At 45.6% G+C, this 22,831-nt stretch overlaps 1 protein-coding gene across 1 annotated transcript in view; it reads left to right on the top strand.

Annotated features, from left to right (window-relative positions):
* The first annotated feature begins 20,425 nt into the window (after window positions 1-20,425).
* LOC144133707 (L-lactate oxidase-like) overlaps window positions 20,426-22,831 on the top strand; it is a 173,545-nt gene continuing 171,139 nt past the window's right edge. The window contains exon 1 of the mRNA XM_077666846.1: window positions 20,426-20,689. Coding sequence (XP_077522972.1) covers window positions 20,426-20,689 — 264 coding nt within the window. The remainder of the gene's footprint in view (window positions 20,690-22,831) is intronic.

Below are 22,831 nucleotides of genomic sequence, written 5' to 3' on the forward strand. Positions count from 1 at the left end.
TCAAAGATTTATATCCCCGCCCCGGTTGTCCAGTCTGCAAGAACAGAGACTGTGAGGCGGATATCCACCACCTGTTGTGGGACTGCCCGGCGCTGAAGCCGACGAGAATTCGGCACCTGACGGCAGTGGGACTCTCACCGGACAATCCGGATTGCTATATTGCCTGGACACAGGGTCCATATCATTGTTCACTTCTTGATTTTTTCAGATCAACCCACCTTTTTTCATTTATTTAAGCATCTTACTCCTCTCTCACTTCATAGTTATGCCCTGAGACAATAAACATCGCTTCAATGAAAGCAGCTGTCGTTTCTACTATACATTTTTCAAAATTCACGCTTGGTGCTAAAGTTTTGTCGTAATCTCCTATGGAAATTTTCTTGTTTATGCCACTACACTTTGGCCAATCCCCCCATGTGGGTATGTGCCATGCCTTAAGAGGACGAAGTAGAAGAAGTTGATTCCTGGTTCTTGGCCTGTTCGCTTCGTCCGCGTCGCGTCACTGTTAATTCGTAGGGGACTAAGACTCTCTCCTTCTACAGTTTGGTGAACCCGGACGTGATGGACGCGGATAACGCCGCCATGATTGCGGCGCCCAGGCTCCAGGTCCCGGCTCATACACCAGCTGCGGAGGACATCGCCAGCGTCTACGTTCAGCTGCCGTATAGTTCGCGCAAGTGGAGGCTGTGTTCGACCTTCGGCGCGTCACTTCACAACTCGTGAAGTATCTCCACGTCATGTCGACTCTCTCCCGCGAGGTAATGGAAGAGCTTGACGACGTTTTGAAGACGCCCGACCCTTCTTCCCGTATGATCAATTCAAGGCTACGGTCCTGGCCCGGAAGATCATCTCGGAACGCAGCCGCACGCAGCAGTTGCTCAGCACTGAGCACCTTGGCGACTGTCGACCATCTCAGCTCCTGCATGGCATGCGGCAGCTGCTCGGCGACCAGCCACAGGACGTCAAGAGCCCGCTACTCCGTGAGATGTTCCTTCAGCGCCTACCTTAGGACCTCATTGTCGTCCTGGCTGCAGCAGGTGATGTCAGCTTGGATAAGCTCATGGACTTGGCTGACCGTGTCTCGGACTACTCTGGCACGCGTTCTGTGGCTGCAATTCCTTCCGGCGCGTCGTCCACTCTCGTCGACCGGCAGTCAAGCCTCGGGGATAAAATCGACCACCTCACGAGCACCGTTTCCGCACTGCGAGCTCGATTCCTCGTCGCTACCAGCGTTCCTCTCACCAACGGTCGTGCCATCGTTCCAGTTCCAGTCATCGATTGAGCCCAGCCTGTGACGGGTTCTGCTGGTACCACCGCAAGTTCGGCGCCACTGCCCGACAGTGCCGACAGCCTGGCCTATGGTCTGGAAACGCGCCGGCGAGTCACCGATGGCGGCCGGTGATTCTGGCTCTACACCCAGCCGCCTACTGCACGTCACCGACAGTATCTCGGGATGCGGCTTCCTAGTGGACACCGGTGCACAGGGTAGCGTCGTGCCTGCCTCCCGCTTTGATCGGCAACGCGCTGTGAAAGGAGCGCCTTTGCAGCCGGTCAACACCTTCCAGGTCGCTACCTACGGACAGCGCTCACTCACCCTCGATTTGGGCTGACGCCGCACATTCCGATGGATTTTCATTATCGCGGACGTGCTGTTTGCCCTCCTCGGATCGGACTTTCTCGCCACTTTTGGCGTGGCTGTCAACCTTGATCTCGTCGACTGGTGGACCACACGACTCACTTGTCTGTAAACGGCGTCCTCGCCCCGGCGGCCATACCCATCCTACAAGCCGCTCCGCAGCTGCCGTCGTCCGCCTTTGCAGCGGTTCTGGCCGATTTTCCTGCCATCACGCGGCCCAGCATCCATGAGCTTCCCGTCCGTCACACCGTCACCCGCCACATAGTCACTATGGTTTCACAAGTGTTCTGCCGACCGCACCGCCTTGCTGGCGACCGCCTCGTCATTGCCCGCAGCGAATTTGACTACTTTCTTCAATTGGGCGCCACTCGGTCGTCGCCCAGCAGTTGGTCTTCGGCGCTGCATATGGTGCCGAAACGTGAACCCGGCGATGGGCGCCCCTGCGGCAACTATCGTGCCCTCAACGCCGCACTGTCCCGGATTGATATCCTCTTCCTCATATTCATGACTTTGCGACTGACCTGCAAGGCATGACCATATTTTCCAAGATTGACCTGGTGACCTGGTGACCAAAGACCTCAACACGTCCACCTATGTCTTTGCTCGTCGAGACATCATCAAGCCTTCGCTCACCCCTCCTTACGATGGCCCTTATCCCGTCCTGCAGCGCGGTGAGAAAACTCTGAAGCTGTCCGTCGATGGACAGGAAGAAGTTGTTGCCATCAACCGTGTGAAACCCGCCTACATAGCGCACATTTCTTTTTCAACCCGCCACCAAGAAATCTCAATCCCCATTTCTTTCACTGACTCGTGCCGCGCCGTCAGCAAGCATGTCCCATGGGTGCCGTGCTATTGACTGCCATTCTCCTTCCTCTCCGCGGAGGGGGGAGCCCTGTAGCGGCACTATCATCATCAGCAGTGATGCGCCGCCTCGGCTCGTGACATGCGCTCGCGCTGGCTACGTGGGGCCGCGTGCGGAGTGGAATAAAGCAGTTGGATTCCTGGTTCCCGGCCTGTTTGCTTCGTCCGCGTCGCGCTCCGTTAATTTGTAGGGGACTAAGTGTGTGTCCCTCTACAAAGGCTATGGTTAATTTGGTCAAACGCTTTAGAGAATTCTAAGAATATACAATCAGCCAAAGAACGATTGTCAATAAAGGTTAACATGGAATGAGTGAAACATAGAAGCTGTGTCTCGCATGAGTACGACTTACTGAAACGATATTGTGCTAAGAAAACTATTAGTTGTGAGTAGATGACATGTTCAAAAATTTTAAATGGTATGCTAGTATGAAAAAATGGGCCGATAATAAAGGGGCGATTGCTTATTACCAGATTTATGAAGCGGAATCAACTTCGCCTGTTTCCAGTGCTCAGGAAGAACACCAATATCTAATGATTGTTTAATTATTTTAGACGAAAAAACAGAATACAGCTTATTTTATTTGAGGAATCTTGCATATATTCCGTCAAAACCAGGTGAACATTTCTCAGTGTGTCAATAACATTTAAAATTCGGCCGCATATATTACTATTGGCGGCATATTCATGAAGTCGTAGGACGGATACAATGGCAATGGAATATCACTTTTCGAAGAAGAAAAGTTCAGAGTAAACACATCGTTTAAAAAAGATCCCCACTCTCCACTACGGACAGGTAAACCATCGTGGTCGACCAAAGAGATCTCCGTATTGTTCTGACTGTTAGTTACAATGTTCCAAAATTTTCGAGGGTTATTTATGAACATAGATTGCAGGATATTTCTTAGAAAACTTGATTTCGCTGTAGAGACAGCTTCACTATAATTGCTGAACCCAATAGTGTACGCATGCCAGCATTGCTTCGTTTTCCGCGATATTACTTTCCGAAATAAGCGCTTTTTTGTTAGAAAGCCGAATTAAATACGTCATACCGTGGTGCCTGTGCATTTATTGGTATTACTTTCGGGGGAATGTAATCTTGTGTAAGATTCGAAACTAAGTTTGTGGATAGGTCCCAGTTTTCTTGAACAGAGCAATGTTCAAAGCCTTGAAGATATTCCTCTAGAAAATGCGAAAGTTCGCTATTGATGTTTTAGAAGTTTGCCTTATTGTAATCAAATATGTGCTTACGTTTTTTCGTGGCTGATAATGTAATAAAGCTAAGGTTAAGATGAAGTAAAGAATGATCGCTGAGTCCAGGCAAGAAATTCATTGTCCCTACCATATCGGGGTTAGTAGTCAGAATTAAATAAAGATTTACAGAGCTGCCGAATATACGCGTGGGGCCATTAACCACTTGGGTGGAATTGAAAAGAGTGCATGTATCGATGAACGCTTTGCAATGCGAAGAATACGCCGTGCAACATAGTGATGATGATGTCCAGTTTAATGTCGGATAATTAAAGTCGCCGAGAAGAGTTAATGGGGACGATTAGTGCCGGATCAGAGCGGCATTAATAGCGTCATGCAATTCATTAACGAAATAGATGTCTACATTACGTGGACGATAACGTACACCGAAGATATGTGTTTTATTGTTCAACGTGACATCGCTCCAGACAGATTCAATACTACACGGAATATTAATGCGGAACGATGTTAACCTGGTATAAACGGCGAGCAATGTTCCACCTCCTTGTCTTCTATCCTTGTCGCGACGATAGATGCTGAAAGGCTTCGTGTGAGTAAAAATTTCACTGTCATCTACACGAGCATGTAACAACGTTTCAGTGACTGCTACCATATCGGCATCACACGCGTTGATAGCCGCACTGACGCCGTCTCTTTTGCCTAAAAACACTCCAAACATTAGTGTAGAGAACATATACAGGGCGTCGATAACCACTACTCCTCGCTGACCGTTACGAGTTGTTACGCGCATGATTTGAGCTCAAGGTTCCACACGCCGTGCATGCATCAGCAGTCGCTGGTACAGGGGGCGTTGCGCGCGCACCTGAGCCGTGAGTCGCGCTGTCAGGAAGAGGATGATGGTGCGGGGAGGGCAGTTCGTGGACACTGTCTTTGTTGTGTTCATAAGCATACAGCTTTTGGCTGACTGAGAGCTTATCGTAGCGAAGCTCAAAAGTGAGCGAATCAGGCAACAATTTTGCGAAAACAATTAGCTTTTTGCGAACAAGCCTAGTTGAAGTTTATTTCTCGCTCGTAGTGGTACAGGTATCGCTGGGTGAGAGAGGACGCAGCGAGAAAAGCTGCTTGAATGCAGCTTGAAAGGCACCCTACGCCCATATTGCCGAGGCAGTGCGTTGCCTCAGTTTTTCACTAGACAGCTACAGGTGAGGCAGTCGAAACAAAAACTGAAGTATCAACATGAATTAAATACAAAATTCCAACATTTAACATCACAATCAAAACAAAAACAATATAAACACTCAAAACAGAAGCACCACATCATCCAAGTGTACAACATAAGCAGAATTTACCGGCGTTATAACCTTATTTACAGTTCAGAGCAAGTTTAAGCTAAACGTCTTCTAATAGGTACAAAATGGTTTTTAGGCTCTTCACTGTGATATCTCTTAGCGATATGTTGTTATGTTCTATAATGTTCAGGTATTTTGAAAGAATAAAAGACAATGATTGCATACCGTATTTAGTGCGACAAAGCGGCGATGACCAAGGAAAATGAGAGCTGGTATCATACACCGTTAAATAGCGAGATATTTTTAGAAGCGAGAGAGTGGATTTATCGTCAGTAATAACCGCAGTTTTGTACATTAATAGCAATCTGAAAGGAAACAAAGAAGCGATTTTTAGAATGCCAAATTCAATTAAGTATGGATGCGTGTGGGTATGCCACGATACGTTTGCTATTAGACTAATTGCCTGCTTTTGTGCGGTAATTAGTTTGGATATGTTGTGCTGGGTCGTCGTTCCCCAAACTTTGAGACAGTATGTCAGTGATGGGAGAAAGAATGCTTGATAAATAGCAACCTTTACTTGAGACGGTAGTGTGTCTCTATGTTGGCAAATAAGACCGTTCAAGCGAATTTGTTGTTTCCGAACATGATCTGCTCGCCCCAGGTGAGACACTCTGAGAAGATTACTCCAAAGCATTTTATGTTTGGCACGATTGCCATTGTTTTGCCTCCTAGTGATAGGGTGAAGTTGGCGTGAACAGTTTTGTTTCTTGTTCGGAATGAAACGGTCTTCGTCTGATCAGAATTCACTTTCAGATTGTTATTTCTTTACCACCAGTGAAGATACTCAAGGAACTTATTGGCTCGCGAAAATAATTCGGCTTCTGTGCTAACTGTCAATAGTGCTTTAATATCGTCAGCAAAGCCCACAAGCTCAATGGCAGGGGTAAAAAAGATGTCATTGATGCACACAAGGAATAATAAGGGCCCCATTATGCTGGCCTGCGGAAAACCAGAGAGAAGTGGCTCAAGGCTCGACAACTTGTTATTGTGAACAACCATTTGCCTGCGATGAGCTTTATATGATTTTTAGCAGAGACAAAGGGGCTTCCCTAATTCCGTAGTGCTCCAGTTTTTGTAGCAGCAGATTATGGTTGAGCAAGTCAGATACTTTTGAAAAATCGACATAAATGCAAAGGACCAGGCATTTCTTCTCAAAGGCTTGAATTATTAGTTCTTTTTGTTTAATCAAAGCTATCTCTGTCGATGTTTTAGGTCTAAAGCCAAATTGTTCGTCCGACAGGATAGCATGCTTATCTAAATAATTAGTTATTCTGGAGCACAAAATTTTTCTAAACCCTTCGCTAACACAGGCAGGATCAAGATGGGCTGGTAATTTGATAAATTTGATTTGACGTGCCGCCTCTTTTATGTATGGCAATACCATTTGCGACTTGAATTTCTCTCGGAAAGACCCCCGTAGCGAGAGCAACGTTGTAAATGTGAGTTAACGGAGCAGCAAGTAAGTCAATATTAAACTTGTAAGGTTTTATGTGGAATCCATCTTTGTCCTCTGCGCTGCTACATTTTAAGTTACTAAAAAATGCTATGACTTCAGCTTAAGTTATGGGGAAAAGGAATACAGACTCAGCAACAGTTGGCGTTCGCAAAGCGTAGCCGGCAGTCGGTGCTGTGGAAGAGAGCACTGTTTTTGTGATGCTCGAAAAATGTTCATTAAATGCATTTGAGAGATCGTCTCCGCTAATGACTATGTCGTCTTTCATTACTGAGGTGACAGGAGGTTTGGGATTCTGGTTTAATAGTTTATTAAGTTGGCACCATTTCGCGCTCATATTATTTACCAGACATGGAGGAGAAAGCGCTGTTGTAGTAATTAAACTTCGCGGACTTCAGCTCTCGGTTAATTTCGGTATTTCTTAAATTTCTGTAGCTTCAATGGGTCACGGGATATAATGACCTGTGGAAACAGCTTTTCTTTAACCTTCATTTTGCGGTGTGGGTTCTGCGTTATCCAGGGCTTTTTACCTTTTTGTTTGCGAGGACGGTGAACCAAGAAACATTTATCGTACACAACCTTCATTTTATCAGTAAGGATGCTATATGCGTAATTCGCGTCTTTTGAGCGCATCACGTCATCCCATATAAATGCACACACATCAGCTCAGAAGCGTTCCAGGGTTATCATATCTATGCGCTGACAGCTATTGCAAGCTGTTGGCCGGGCAGAATTGGACCTTGAAGCATGAATGAAAGCGAAAGTTGGAATGTGGTCACTTATGTCTGATGAGGTGTGCCAGCCTTTGCATTGGAAACTTCGATGTTAGGAACGACGATGTCTAGAGAGGAGGATGTAGAGCTGGTTATACGAGTGGGAGCAATGATAAGGTTCGAAAGGCCTTAAGCATCAAACAGAGATATAATTTCTGTTTCTCGGGTCGAGGCGCTCTGCATGTCAACGTTCCCGCCGCCCGTTAAGACCAGTGATTGTCGATTTGTGGACACATAATCAAAGAGACTTTCAAGCATATCAAGGCATTTCTCGAAACTACCGTCCGGGGGGTGGTACAATACAATACAATACAATACAATACAATACAATACAATACAATACAATACAATACAATACAATACAATACAATGTATACTTCGCGATCATGCTCAACAGTTTGCACATCATAGTCGGCAGTAGATAAAGTGAACTGTTCTAGCTCTTTAACTGTGCGAGTATTCAAAATTTGGATTGAAACGCCGCCACCTTAATGGTTAGGTCTATTCAGGGCAAAATGCGTATAGCCGTCTAAAATTAAACAGTTCGCTTCGTCGTGATACCAGGTTTCTGTAAACATTACGACTTCAAAGCGAAAGTTGAGTCGAAAAGTGAATTTATCTCAGCGTTCTAGTTGTTCACCGATCGGCAATTAAAACGAAAAATCTTCAGACTCGGTTCCTCGGCAACCTTGTTTAAGCTACCGGAGCGAGCAGATGAAACTTTTCCATGTTCAAGAGGGACCATAGATTTAGAGCACCGACTTGGGTCATTTTGTTCACGTCCTCGGTGGTCATAATCTTTAGTACTTTGCTCTTTTCCATTTTCCATGCGTAGATTTGACCTCCACGGACCCAAACAAATTTTCATCTGCCCCATTTTTCTTAGTGATTGCCAGTGCTAGCAAACGCTTGTGATCAGGGCATAAATGCACATTAATATATACCTCTGTCTTTTCCTCGAAACCAAGTTGTTTACAATATAGGTTCCTATTGCTTCTCGCTTTTAGAAGGACTGCATCACGTTTTTTTCGGAAGACTAACTGGGCAACAATGTTAAACGCAGAAGGGTTTCCATACAAAGGAACGCGATGGCATGCATCAAGGTCAGAGGCCGATACTTCTTCTCCAATAACCACATTCCACATTCCACAAGTGAGTTGAGTAACAGTAGTCTCCAGAGACTGAAATTTCACTACTTCTGAGCTTCGCTCGGTGTGCTGTCACTTATTATTTCACTCTGAATTTCGAAAATTTCATTATTACAGCTCGGAACCGTTCTTGGGAAAAGGAGGCACCAAAGCAGTGGGTTCGTTCTATTGTGTCAACCTTCAATTCTGAGCCAATACTGAAGGAAAGTGAATTAACCTCTTTTTTTCTGTTTCTTGCCAGGTTTCATTATAATAAGGCACTCCATAAAGTACTAAATTATTTCTGCGGGACCTATCCTCTAGAGGCCGCCAATTCGATTCCGCACTTATCGCCAGTTTGACTCAACTTCTCGGCATCACCCTTCTCAAATCTACAGCTCCCCGTCCCCAAGCCAACAGTTCGGTCAAGAGGTTACATGCAGCCGAAGGCATCTCCACTTCCTTGCCAGTTGTCCTTTTAGATCTTAGTACGGCCATCAAGGGAGATCTCGGATGTTCCTCTTCTCACCTCGTCTATGGCGAATCGTTGAGTCTACCAGCTGATTTCGTGTGCCGACCTGCCCAAAGCATCGTCTGCCCTGTCCTGGCATACTTTATATTGAACGTCTAAGCACTCTCCTGTCCCGTATCACCACCCGCCCGACACGTGCTCACCAGTGCAAGCTGACCTTTGTCCACCGTGATTTGAGAGACAGCGCCTCTGTTTTCTTATGCGTGGATTGTGCTTGCCGTCTGCTTCAGGCACCCTATATTGGACCCCATCTCGTCGTCGCGCGGGGCGACAAAACACCGTGTGTCATCAGTTGTGACACAGTCATCTCACTCAATCACTTAAAGCTTGTCCACGTTGCCAACACTGTGCTTCTTTCATCGGCTGCCCTCTCATTTCTGTTTCCATTTTTTCTTAAGGCATCTCCCTGCCCTCTTTCACCTAACCGGAAGACTTTGCTGGGACGACTCTGTCTGCTGAGGGGTAGGCATTGTGGTGGCATGTTAGCGCCGTGCGCTGTGAGGTGAGGAACTAAAAGAAGAGACGAAAAGCGGCTGGAATAACCAGTTTGGCTGCAGCTTATGTGGAAGCAATATCTTCTTGTGTAGCATAGCAGCCAGCCACGCTGGATTAGTGCTGTGAAGAAGACAACTGCGAAGTGCAAATGACGCTTGCAGACCTAACATTTGGCTTGAACTGTTGTTGGACATTGCAGACTACGTTGTTTGAACTTGGCCAGAACTCCCTTTTACTCATTGAGTTTAAGACAGCGGAGTCTTGTGCTATGCTTTTGTACATACCTTCTATAGAGGCAGTAAAACTACTCAGTGAGGCATGTAACTTGATCCTTTAGCTGCTCGGCCTTAGGACTCGAAAGATGAGGTGTGAATATTTGCACAGGGTGGTGGATACAGGACCGAAGTACACGCAAGGACAATTACAGCACAAATACTTTCTGCAGCGGAAGCTTCAGAAAAATTTTCTAAAAATCAAACAGCTATACCTAAGCGACAAGAAAAATCGTAGCAGTAAAAAGTAGGAGGACCACAGAAAACAGCTTGCACTTATAAAGTAGGTCCGAGTAGTACCGACCGAAGACCGGACACGTGGGGGTCAGGATGAAGTAGCATTTATAAACCGTAATTTGTCTAAGCTGCACGATAGCTGCTCTCTACATAAAAGCTGTATTTTGCTTTCTTTCTCGTTGGAAATTTGATTCCACAGTTGCAGGCTTAGTGGCATTTTGCCATGTTTTCTTTGTGCAAATTGTTCTGTACATACAATCAAAATTCCCAAAGTGTGTCATCCTTTTGGTGTGTATTCATGTCCTTGCTTAGTATAGCCGGTGAAAGTCCCACAGGTGCATGCTTTCCGAAGTGATGTCCTACATGTGTGCTCATTGTACTACTGCATCAGCAGGTTCTTTTAGATCTTAGAGTGTTGGGTAAAAAGTATGTTTTTTAACCGTTTGTAATGCAGCTCAGCCCTCCAAGTACGGGCCTGCTTCGTGTGTTAAGTTTTTTATATTGTGACACTTTGAATAAGTGTTACGCATGTAATGGCCAATGCATTTTTTACACAGACTCAAAGGGGTCTGGTGCTACGGAGAACGTGTCTGTGTGAGAGTTGTTTGTATTTGCGTAGCGCAGAAACTTGATAAAAGACAAACGAGAGGTAACACAAGTAGTTTCAGGTGGAGATGTTTTGGAAGAAGCAGTAAATCGTAGAAAAATATTAAATGAAAATAAATGGCCGAAATAACAATAAAAAGAGGGAAGAAATGGCAACTAAAACCAGGTGTGGCACTCAAGGCTGCAGTGTTTGTAAGTGGTTAGGGAAGCCTATCTTGTTTCATCTCTTCATGCAAGGTCGGCGAGCACTTGGATATTACTTTTTTTTATATGGTCAGTTTGCCCCTAGAGGCTTTCGAGGGTATCACGTGGGAGGGTTAGTGTACAGGGCGTATAAGGATCAAGAACAGCACGAAAATATTGTTTAGCTTCTGAAAGGCTTCATCTGTTCTGCAAGTGCGATGAGCAGTTTGCATTATGAAAGTCGAATTGATAGCGCCAAAAGAGCAACAATGGAGTAATTAATTTGGCATACCTTTAAAAAATTGAAGCGTTATTCCAAACATCACACATTGCCCTTCATGTCTGACAGTTATATATTCTTGCACAGGTTGCAGGAACTCTGCAAAGAACACCCATGCAGCGCTGAATAAAATGGGCTATACATTTGACCTGGCATATTGTCGTAATGTCCCCAACTGCTCGCAGCTGATTTTTGTTTTATCTAGACTAGACGATTTAGGCTGGGCTATCTTAAACAGGTATAGACAGAACAGTTCTTGGTTTTCTAGTAGCTTGAAGGTTTTCTTCTTTTCTCATACAGTGCTGGCCGGTGATTGCATATCTCTGATGATGCCCCAGTACATTATCCTGCACCTGTTGTGGCGAGCCTACAGTGGGATACAGCCCTGCAAAAGTTTAACACTTACCTCATGCTCACTTTTATTTCTGAAAGGCCTGGTACTGCCACTAGAGGAAGCCTCAGAATGGATGCTTAGTGTTATTTGAAAGTAGTAACACTTTTTTTACTCAGTATTGTTTTCGTAACTCATCTGTTACTATAAAACACTTTGCGTACCGTTTTAGCAATGGACGTTGAAAAGGCATGTGACAACATCAGTCATGCAGCCATTCTGAACTCCATTAAGTTTCATCTCTCTCGGAGAGTGCGTAGTTTTGTCGAATAATTTTTGGAAGGCAGAAAATTTGCAATACGCCTCAGCGGCGAAGCGGTCTGATCATTTGCTCCTCTCTGCGGCGTGCCCCAGGGATCAGTATTGTCGCCGAAGTTATTTATTATTGCTTTCATCCCGCTGGCTTGGCGCTTACATGACATCCGTGACATAAAATTTCTTCATGACGCTGGCGACCTCACGATGTGGAGTACTCACAAGACCTCCGTACTCAGGCTGCCCTTCAATCCGCCTTGTATGTTACCTCTAATTACGCATCATCCATCGGACTTCAGCTATCCGTGCATAAAACAACATACATGTCAGTCGCCAACCGCTGGGAACGCCGTAAACTTGCTGCAAGTCCAATCCGTCTCTGAATATCAGGCACCCCACTACAGGAAAGTCCGAGTGTAAAATCGTTGGCTTAATGATTCACCAATCAGGATCAGCGACTGCATGGCTTTCTCTGGCAAAAAGGCAAGCTATTCAGACTTTGGGTTTGATTAGAAGAATTGCTCCTAAAACTGGTGGCGCAGGCTCATTTGTTGCACGGCAGTTGGTGAGGGCAGTTCTGCAGGCACGTATTGTTTATCAAGCCCAGTTTCCACATCCTACAAGAACCCAGTGAGATCGCCTTGAAGCCGTGAACCGAGAGGCTATGAGGACCATTACGTGCCTTCCACGCATTACACCGGTCATAGCTTTGCAAGAGAATGCGCAGCTCAATACCATTGATGAGCTGGAGCAGCAGCGCCGTGAAGCGTGCAGCCTTAAGGCCAGTCTATCGCACTCCACCCATGCACTGAGGACTTATGCCACGTCACACTCCATTCTTCAGCCGCCAACGCCAGTTCTTACCCCATGGAAGTTTGTACAGCTCAGCGACAACAAGCCGACAGATAATCGCCGGCCAACATCTGCTAATTCGGCATCATTGCTTCACCAGAAATTTGAGGAACAGAATGCTTGCCTGCCTGAAGGATCCGTTGTTGTCTACGTAGACGCACGCATACAAGACTGCAAAGCAACAACAGCTATCTAATGCCCGTGCAGACCTGCGCTTAATCAAACCACTTGGTTTCAGCTTACCGAACCCTCTTCGTCCTTTTGTGCTGAGCTCGTTGCAGTTCAGGAAGCACTCTGCTCCGTGGCCGACATAACTATGCTCCCTGCGGCCCGCGTTGTCATCCGCACTGACGCCCTTCAGGTTGTCCGGTTGTTACGACGTGTTAGCCGCTGTCCAACGTTATGTCAGGACATCCACCGGCTCGCGGCACGCATCCCGCAGCCAGTACGTATTGAGTGGGTCTCACGGTATCTGCTGACCTATCAAAGCCAGGCAGATTTAGCGATCCGCCCTGCGAATCCAAACTCATCACTGCCTCGGCTCCTTCTTTTGGACAATTTTACCCCCCTTTCATCAAGAAACGAACTCCTCCGGCGCCGCACACGTGCTGTTATTCCCCGTGTACGGTAACCCTCCCCCGCGGTCTTACCCGCGCAGAGGAGGTTGCGCTTAGGAGGATCCGGGTAGGGGTTGCCCCGATATGTATACACGAGGACATTGAAGCCGACGTTCATCCCTTACTGCGGGACTGCTCAGCTCTCAAGCCTACAAGGATCCGGCACCTGATGGTAGCGGGTCTTTCACCAAGCAACCCTGGTTCATACATTGCCTGGACGCAGGGACCGTGCCATAGTTCTCTACTGGACTTCATCAAATCAGCAAGCCTTTTCCATTCATTTAATCTCTACTACATCATTCATCACACCTTCACTCATCATTGATGCCATGGGGCAATTAATTTCGCTTGAAAAATAAAACACTATGAATGGGTTGCCACCACACCTACCATGTTTGATGTGCAAGCTTGCTTGAGCAGATATCGGACCATGTGCAGGTTCTTATTTACCAGGGTATAGCTTTCACAAGAGTTCAGACTAAATTGACGGCATTCCTATCGATCTGCTGTGCTCACTGATGTGCGAAACACCTGCATAAAGGAAATGAATGTAGCTGCCTGCTCAGAATTGCCCATATAAAGCTAAAATTTGAAATCTTTCACGGAACTGCGAGAAGCTGGGGCTCCTAGGGATACTAAACTCTGGCTTTCTCGTGTTTGGAAGCTCCTTTCACAGTGAGAGCTCCTTGATAAACACAAACATTTTCTGCGTATTGTTCATAATTGCTGCCAACTATTACCAGTCCTTTTTCATTTTGTTCCTCCGTCTGCTAAATTTATTTAGCTGTAATTTGTTGTTTTTTCCAAATTACCTTCATGCAATTAGCACAAGTATCACCTTTCTGCTGTCCTTGTCCTTAAAAATGAACCCACTGCAATTTGTCCAACCCTCAAGTCTTCATTACTTGCACATATCTGCTTTGTGCGAAGTGCATTCAGATTGTGCTGTATTGCTTGTACAACACTTCATTGGTGTACTGCTGATCAGGGTAACATTTGTTTGCTTTTCCTTTCAAACAGAGGTGGGAAAATTGGAGAAAAAAAGAATGGGAGAAGGTTTGATTTTATGAAACTGGTTCGTCTGGATAACATGGATATTGAGGAAATGCTGACATGAAAATAATCAGTGCTTTGCAGAAGGCAAGGCATGCACCCTGACGCAGTATGTGGGCTTTATGCACTTCTCAGGAATTTGCAAAAGTGCATACAACTGAGGAAGTCCATTGTATAGGGATATCTGTCATTGTACCCGCATATGCTTGGCAAAAACTGGCTCGGCTGCGGTAACTCTTCATGCATGGAAGCTAACGCAGGTATAGCAGTTTTGCCATTTCACTGTTGCGTATGAAAATGTGTGTGTTCATTCATGGTGAATACAGAGCAATGTGATATTTTATCACAGGTACAAACCCTGTTCAGTGGTGTGAATTTCGGTAGTTGTATTTTTGAAGACAGCATTTCATGCATATGTTGTATGTGTAGCTAGGCCAGCCCAAAGTATGTATATGTATACAAAGTGTACATTTGTCCGAAATATCACTTCTAATAATTCAGTCTAATGTGCATTTTATTTTTTGTTTGTTTTACCTGGAACTCATTGCTTTGCATTTGATGTGAAATAAATGACTGTACACCTTTCTACCTTCAGTGGGCACAGTTCATTTCTGACACTGATATATACCAAGTAGCGAAACCAACAGTATCGCTGCGCGCGGAAAGCATTTCTCATTTCTCTCACGACACAGCTTGGCAGAACTCTGCGATTCCTCCTCCTAAGGCGATGCCAAATCCAGTGCACAAACTGTCGGTACGCCGTGTACCTGTAACGACTGCAAATAATAGTCGCTGCGTTATGAGGGTGATGTGCAAAACACAAAAAAACTGTTAGTTACAGAACCGTGAATCAGTTTATTCATTAGTTGTGCAATATCAGTGGCAAGTGCCAGCAACTGAGATACTTGGCTACGTATATGCACAGAATAAGAGAGTATGTAGCGGTATTATGTAGGAAGCGATATTTTAAATGCTTTCAAGCTTGCTGTCAGGATTGCCAAAAATTCAACCACTGTCCTGAAACTTAACTTAGTTCATACGAAGGTGGCTGCATTCAAGCTGTATAGCTGCAAGCGAAATGGTGGTGAAACTAGTTTTGAAGATCAAGGCAAATGTAGAGTTTATTGCAAGAGACACAAATGCCATCATTGGAACTGATACAGGAGTGTAACATGACAATATCACAAGTGCCCCTCATATATGATCGAACATGCAACATCCAGTTACCTGTGGATCTCTGGTGTGTTGACGAGGCCGGTCTGTTTTCCAGTAGTGCCAAATATGCAAGTTACAATGCGTAGATGTTAAGGAACCCCTGTACAAACTTGTTGCTTCTGGTGAGGCACAGCGCACACTCGGGGATGTGGGCAGCTACTTCAGGGAATTTACGGCAGCACACAAACTCGATCACGGTGTCCGTAGCGCGACAGCGGCCGCATTCACACCTAGGATAAACTTCGTTATTATTATTATTATTGCTAGTACTACTATTGCACCACGCAAAACTGCACTTGGAAGCCGTCGCGCCCGCAGCCGAAGGCAATTTCAGAAAACCGCTTTGTGCATGCATTGGCCGCGTTTTTGCGAGTTCTCGAATTGGCGCACGCTCGCCATGAAGCATTCGACAAGCGCAAGATCGTGTGTTTCACGGAGCACGAACAAAATAATAAAAGAAACGAATAGGGTGTGCGAATGGCTTGCTGGAGCGACAGAATTATGCCCCTCAATCACGCAAAGTCTACGGCATTATACATGTACGTGGGAGAACACGTGCAAATAGTTAAGAGAGAAATGGCATCCAAACGGCGTAATGGGTGCTCGCGACAAAATATATACGCATTATTTACGCAAACAGCAAAGACCGAGCTACAACATGAGGGGTTGCACGTGTTAGTGGCCTCGTTTAAGTTTTGTCCGCGATATGTTTGACTGGTAGTGACTGACATAATGGCAAAAAGATCGGGCACTGCAGTTGGGACGAAAACAAGCAAAAATCCCTTAGACAAGCAGCAAATAAAAACACGACAACAACACTGCTCACCAGTTGACATTGCCTACAGGCTCGGCGTCCGCTGGCACATCCTGAACTACGTCGGGCCTGACGCGTGCCTCCTCTTCAGAATAGCTGGCCAGCAGGCTAAAAATAAAGCTGTTATTGTTGCCTCAAATACGATGGCACATACCCACGGGGGTGGGGGTTGGGGGGGGGGGGGGGGTGTTGGCCAGGGTTTGGTTCAGATCTAAACAGAAAAAACTCATCCAAGTTTTATCTCAGGCGGTGTAAAATTAAAGTGGTTGTCGGGGTTCGCAAACGTGGCGTCTTCTTCATCGTCTGTGTCGTTCTACGATGCCTCATAATCAGTGTCCTCGCCAAAATAAAATTATTCGCCTTCTGACTCGGAGCTATTTGTCAATAATTTGCGACTTGCCCTGCTCCCGTCTCTCCGTCGTCTCCGTGTTTACGCACGTGCGTGTCAAGCAGACGACTTGCCAACTCGACGTCAGTTTTCCGGACCCACGTGACAGTGCATTGTCTGGTTTTTGACGCCGTGTAGAAACCTGGCAACTACGAACCGACATCAAATGACAACGCATTAATTGATACCAGACAACATGGGTTTAGGCTAGGGTTTTCTACCGCAACTCAGCTCGTAGAAACAGTTCATGATTTAGCAGCAGCTTTAGATAAGCAAAGCCAAGTCGACATAATTTTCCTCGATTTCGAAAAAGCATTTGACCGCGTCTCTCACTCCAAATTACTGCTGAAACTAAGACCCATACTAAAGAACAACACCTTAATTAACTGGATTGGGGAATACCTGTCCTTACGAAAGCAATGTGTTCAAGTTAATGATGCAGCTTCTTCTTCCGCAAACGTAAACTCAGGCATTCCACAAGGCTCAGTTTTAGGTCCGCTATTCTTTCTGATCTTCATAAATGATATCGTCAGTGACATTCACGTCAAGATCAGACTTTTCGCAGACGACTGCGTCCTATATCATGAAATACGTAGTGCGAACGACCAGGCAGTTTTAAACACTTCCCTATCTAAAATACAAACTTGGTGCACGAAATGGCAAATGACTATTAATCTTAAAAAGACTGTGGCAATGACCGTTACACGCAAAAAGAACCCGTTATCATTTGCTTATAACATTAACAACCAGTGCTTATCTGTCGTTTCCAGTTACAAATACTTGGGAGTAATAATTTCATCAGATCTTAGGTGGAATGAACATGTAACACACACCTACAATAGAGCAATGAAGAAACTTGGCTTTTTAAGGCGTACGTTAGGGAACGCTTCACCTGAAATTAAAATCCTAGCCTACAAAACATTTATCCGACCCGTCCTAGAGTATGCCGCGATTGTATGGGATCCACATACACAGTCTAATATTACCAAACTTGAGAAAGTTCAAAGAAAATCAGCTAGGTTCATCTTTAACTCATACAGCTGGCGCACGTCCCCATCATTACTTCTAGAAGCTGCAGAACTGGAAAGTCTCACATTCAGACGTTACCGGGATAGGATGAAATTTTTCTATTTACTCTATCATAACCAATTGGGAATAGACAAAAGTTCATACATTCTGCCAGCTAACCGCCGATCTACGCGCTCATATCACACCAAAAAAGTCCTGGATTTTTCGTGCAGGACGGACGCATTTAAAAATTCCTATTTTCCGCGCACTATTTGCGATTGGAATGCATTATCCGCCGACACAGTTGACTGCCCAACGGTTTCCTCATTCCTCTGCGCACTTGCGCGTAAGTCCTGAGTGACATGTGGCTCCCCCTCATCAAAATGACACTCATGTTGTAAATACTATCTTGTGTTTTTGTTTTTGTTCTGATTTATCATTCAGCGTCCTGTATCTTGTTTGCTGATTTTGCTGTTTCTGAATTTGTTGATTTGTGTTGTCGACTCCTGCCTAAGGCCTGATAATAAGGCTGGCAGTACCTGTAAAATAAATAAATAAATAAAATATGCTTCAGTCACCTTAAAAAAAAAAACTGGTGGGTGCAGATAGTACGATTATTAATTATATAATACTTGTTCGTGTTTCTTACATCGTGTACCATGTTTACAGAATCGCTACGCGTTATTTGCAACCGAGAGGTGCAACACAAGAATGTGGTGTCTCTACCCCTTTAAGTGCTGCCATCTGTCGACAGAAAAAGTTCAAATCTGAGTTTCCTTGTAGCTGGTGAGCCGTCTTAAGATGGACATCTTCAACACAGTCCACATTTGCATAGATTCTTCATCACAAACTTTGCTCGATGAAAACATTTAAAATGAGGAATCACTCTCCCATTCCTAAGAACTATGGTGAGCATTTGCGGTTTTAAATCCAGAAGGAAATACTCTGCTCACTTTCACTCATTTGTCTCATGGTCCGTGATTGAATGACAAGTTAATGCTGAGGGGAAGTGAATGAAAACTCACAGAACGAATGTTTTGCGCTCGACCCATACAGATGTACTGTATCGCGGAGAAAATTCTCTACGACGCGTGAGCCGTAAATTCGATAGCGCCGTAGCTGGTGACTTCAGACGATACATGTAGAGTTGAACGTCAGAGTCATGTACACTAACGTTGAACTGCCAAATAAATTGTTTGCTGGGATATTGTACTTTATTACCCCGATATCGCTTTTCGCACTTCCTGAATGTACTTATTTTCACCCTCATATACGTCACAACTTCCTTAAACGAGAGGCCTGTATCGATCGCTAAAAAAAAATACTAACTACTAATGTGCGTGCAAGTGTCAAGAAGCATTGTATTACATTGTTTTCTGCTCGAAGCCAATGGCACGGGGCATTTCTGCCTTTGTTTGTCAAATGAGAGGCCACCAGATTTCTCTGGAATGACTAGCCACGCGCAAGTCTCTCTTCATGTTCAAAACGGTCGGAAGCACATTAGGCGTGTATTGTTTCAAGTTCCTTGTCAACTTTAAAATTTTCAAGGCGGAGAGTGACCGTCCTTCTGACCTCAGTAAACCGAGCACTTGTTTTATCGCTGCGCCGCCGAACTGCTTTCTGTTGGAGACACGAGTTCGCCCAATAAACAGTTGGCGAGTTGGACGCAAGCTTTCTTTTCGTCATTCTGGCCCTAATAACGTTACCACAACAGAAGGGTAGCGGATCGGGCTAGTTGGTGCAGATTTGACATTTTCAGAAGCGCTAAAACACCGAGGACGCAGAAGGGAACAGACAGGGACGAGCGCTACTTCCAACTGTTTATTTCGTAAAACCGCAAGTGCTTTAAACAGTTCTCGAACGCTTTTATGACACGGCAGTAAACTACACGTGCGAGAATACACAGTATAGCTACCGAGACTAAAAGAACCAAGGAGATAAGTGCGCGATTACGTTGATACCCTGAGGAAGGCAAGTTCTTTTTTTGACAATGAAATGGACGGTGAGCTTACACAAGTGCTACCCAGTGATGCTATGTTCTGTGCTTCTATAATCTCTCGGGTTAGTTGATCACGACTACGTCCGATGATGTGGCACTGATTTAACAATGGAGCACAATTGCGGCACTTACTGCAGTGAATGGCTAGGTTGCTTCCGAAGGAATTTTTAACATTGTTGTTGTGCTGGCGTAGCCGGTCATTGAGACAACAGCCCGTTTGCCCAACATACTTTTTGCCACAAGATAGAGGGATGCAGTATACAACACAGTCTACACAGTCAACGTACGCTGTTTGGTGTTTGATACCACATAATTGTTTGACAGAAGAGTAGGGTTTCGTCAGCTTGCAAAGCTTGTTTAGCTTGTTAGGGGCCGTGAAAACAACTCGAACATCTGCTTTCTGCGCTACCTTTTTTAGGTTGTGTGAAACAGTGTGCACGTAAGGGAGCACAGCAACCTTTTTTCTCTCACTAGACTTATTTGCGATTTCGTCGCGACCGTTCAGGTTCCTAAGGACGCGTTCTGCTACCGAGATCTGAACCAACTAGCCCGATCCGCTACCCTTCTGAACTTCATTTCTAGTTCAACGGGCCCCTTCTTCAATGTTTTGTGTTCCCCAAGTGTGACAGTGTCCCTCATCGCCGCAGTGACATGCAGAGCACGCTCGCTTGCCTTCTGCATCAGAGAAAAAATCCTTCCCCAGGACGTCATCACCGTGCTCGGAGGCTTTGTTCCTTCTGTTGGGCACTCCGGAAGGATATGCAAGATCCTGCGGGCAGAATGTCATCGACAAGCTCGGCTTTACAGAAGCCACCTGGCCATGCAGCTGCTTGACCCAACGGATTCGTCAAAATCTGCTCGCCTTCTACGGGAATACCGGCGCCTATCTTCTCGAGCTACCGAGGCCATCTGGCAGCAGCAACTGAAGATTCTACGGTTGCAGGTCACCGCCCGAGCACAAGTGAAGGGCACCCTGCATAACCCCGAGGGATTGGCTTTGCCAGAAGACATCAAGAACGTCCTGGCCCTTGGCCCCAAGTTCGCCTACGAAACGAAGAAGTCAGGTCATGAGCTTCTGTCCATGGTAAGTCGGGTTTCCAAGTTAGCTCCAGACTCCGACGAGGCCAGCCGTTGCACCTTGGACGGCATTGACGTCCTCAACCACAGCAGACCGAATCCATCCAAACTTCCCCTGAAACGCGTTGCAAATTTTTTGTTGGAACAGTCCATGTGTGTTATACCGGCAGATAAGGAAGGCGGCTTTGCTGTCTTCTCCCACGACAGTTTCAACGCGAAAGCGCTGGAGGCTATCTCCGCCACCTTCAATTCCCACGGTGAGATCTCGCTCTCTAGGCGGAAAACCGAAGCGAAAAAATTGTGCACCAGGCTCAGCCTAGATAAACTAACCAGGGGCATTCAGAATTGTCCGCGGAACCACCTCGATGTTTTTTTCAGTGCTAAAACGCATAAGATTGACGTGCCCTTAAGGGTGATTATTTCAGAGAATGGGGCTTGGCAGAAGTGTGTGGCCTTGTTTCTTCAAGAAAAGCTAAATCTGCTAAGCATTGACGACCCCTTTGTGGTTAAGAACTCAGAAGAAGTATTAGACTTTGTTTCATCCCATCCCGACAAGAGCCTTCAGGCTTTTTCAATCGATGTTAAAGACTTATACTACTCACTGCCACATGCTTCTTTACTAGAATATGTTCAAGACAGCATCGACCACTTCGGTGTTGTCCCCTTCCAAAATGATGCCGGGGTTTCATGTAGTGGCTTTCTTGAACTTTTGCAGTTTTACCTGAAAAATACTTTTATTTCCTGGAACAACCAACCCTTCCTACAAAAGGAAGGTGTATGTATAGGCTCCTGTATAGCACCGGTGCTCAGCGATCTGTTTTTAAGCTACCATGACAGAGCCCTCCAACGGTACCTGGAGGGGTCAAAGGTTTTTAAGGTGTTTAGATTTGTGGATGATTTTTTAGTTTTTATTGACTGTGACCAGAAATCCCTTCAACACGAAGCTAGCCAGACTTTAGTAGCCTTCCAGAATAATCTCAGCCCACTAAAACTAACCCATGAACTACCATCTGGCGGGGAAATCCGCTTCCTCGATATAAACTTCTCACTCACCGACAACCACGTTTGCTGGAGCTACGAACCTCGCGGCAATAAACCCCTCTTAGCTTTCCGCTCCGCCCACTCTAAGCTGGTTAAGCGAGGAGTGATTGCACTTTGTTTCAGGAATGCATTGACGAAATCTTGTCACCACTGCATGCCCCGTAGTTTTCATAAACAAGTGAACCGGTTATCCGCCGCTGGTTACCCGGTTCCACTTCAGATCTCGGTAGCAGAACGCGTCCTTAGGAACCTGAACGGTCGCGACGAAATCGCAAATAAGTCTAGTGAGAGAAAAAAGGTTGCTGTGCTCCCTTACGTGCACACTGTTTCACACAACCTAAAAAAGGTAGCGCAGAAAGCAGATGTTCGAGTTGTTTTCACGGCCCCTAACAAGCTAAACAAGCTTTGCAAGCTGACGAAACCCTACTCTTCTGTCAAACAATTATGTGGTATCAAACACCAAACAGCGTACGTTGACTGTGTAGACTGTGTTGTATACTGCATCCCTCTATCTTGTGGCAAAAAGTATGTTGGGCAAACGGGCTGTTGTCTCAATGACCGGCTACGCCAGCACAACAACAATGTTAAAAATTCCTTCGGAAGCAACCTAGCCATTCACTGCAGTAAGTGCCGCAATTGTGCTCCATTGTTAAATCAGTGCCACATCATCGGACGTAGTCGTGATCAACTAACCCGAGAGATTATAGAAGCACAGAACATAGCATCACTGGGTAGCACTTGTGTAAGCTCACCGTCCATTTCATTGTCAAAAAAAGAACTTGCCTTCCTCAGGGTATCAACGTAATCGCGCACTTATCTCCTTGGTTCTTTTAGTCTCGGTAGCTATACTGTGTATTCTCGCACGTGTAGTTTACTGCCGTGTCATAAAATCGTTCGAGAACTGTTTAAAGCACTTGCGGTTTTACGAAATAAACAGTTGGAAGTAGCGCTCGTCCCTGTCTGTTCCCTTCTGCGTCCTCGGTGTTTTAGCGCTTCTGAAAATGTTACCACAACGTAACAGAAGCAACCAGTGCAATGCTGCGTATGCTGCCACATATATAGACGCGTACTGAGAATTGCGATTTCAGAAATTTTGCATGTCCAATCA

This window comes from Amblyomma americanum, chromosome 5, assembly GCF_052857255.1.
Source record: "Amblyomma americanum isolate KBUSLIRL-KWMA chromosome 5, ASM5285725v1, whole genome shotgun sequence".
Classification (NCBI taxonomy): domain Eukaryota; kingdom Metazoa; phylum Arthropoda; class Arachnida; order Ixodida; family Ixodidae; genus Amblyomma; species Amblyomma americanum.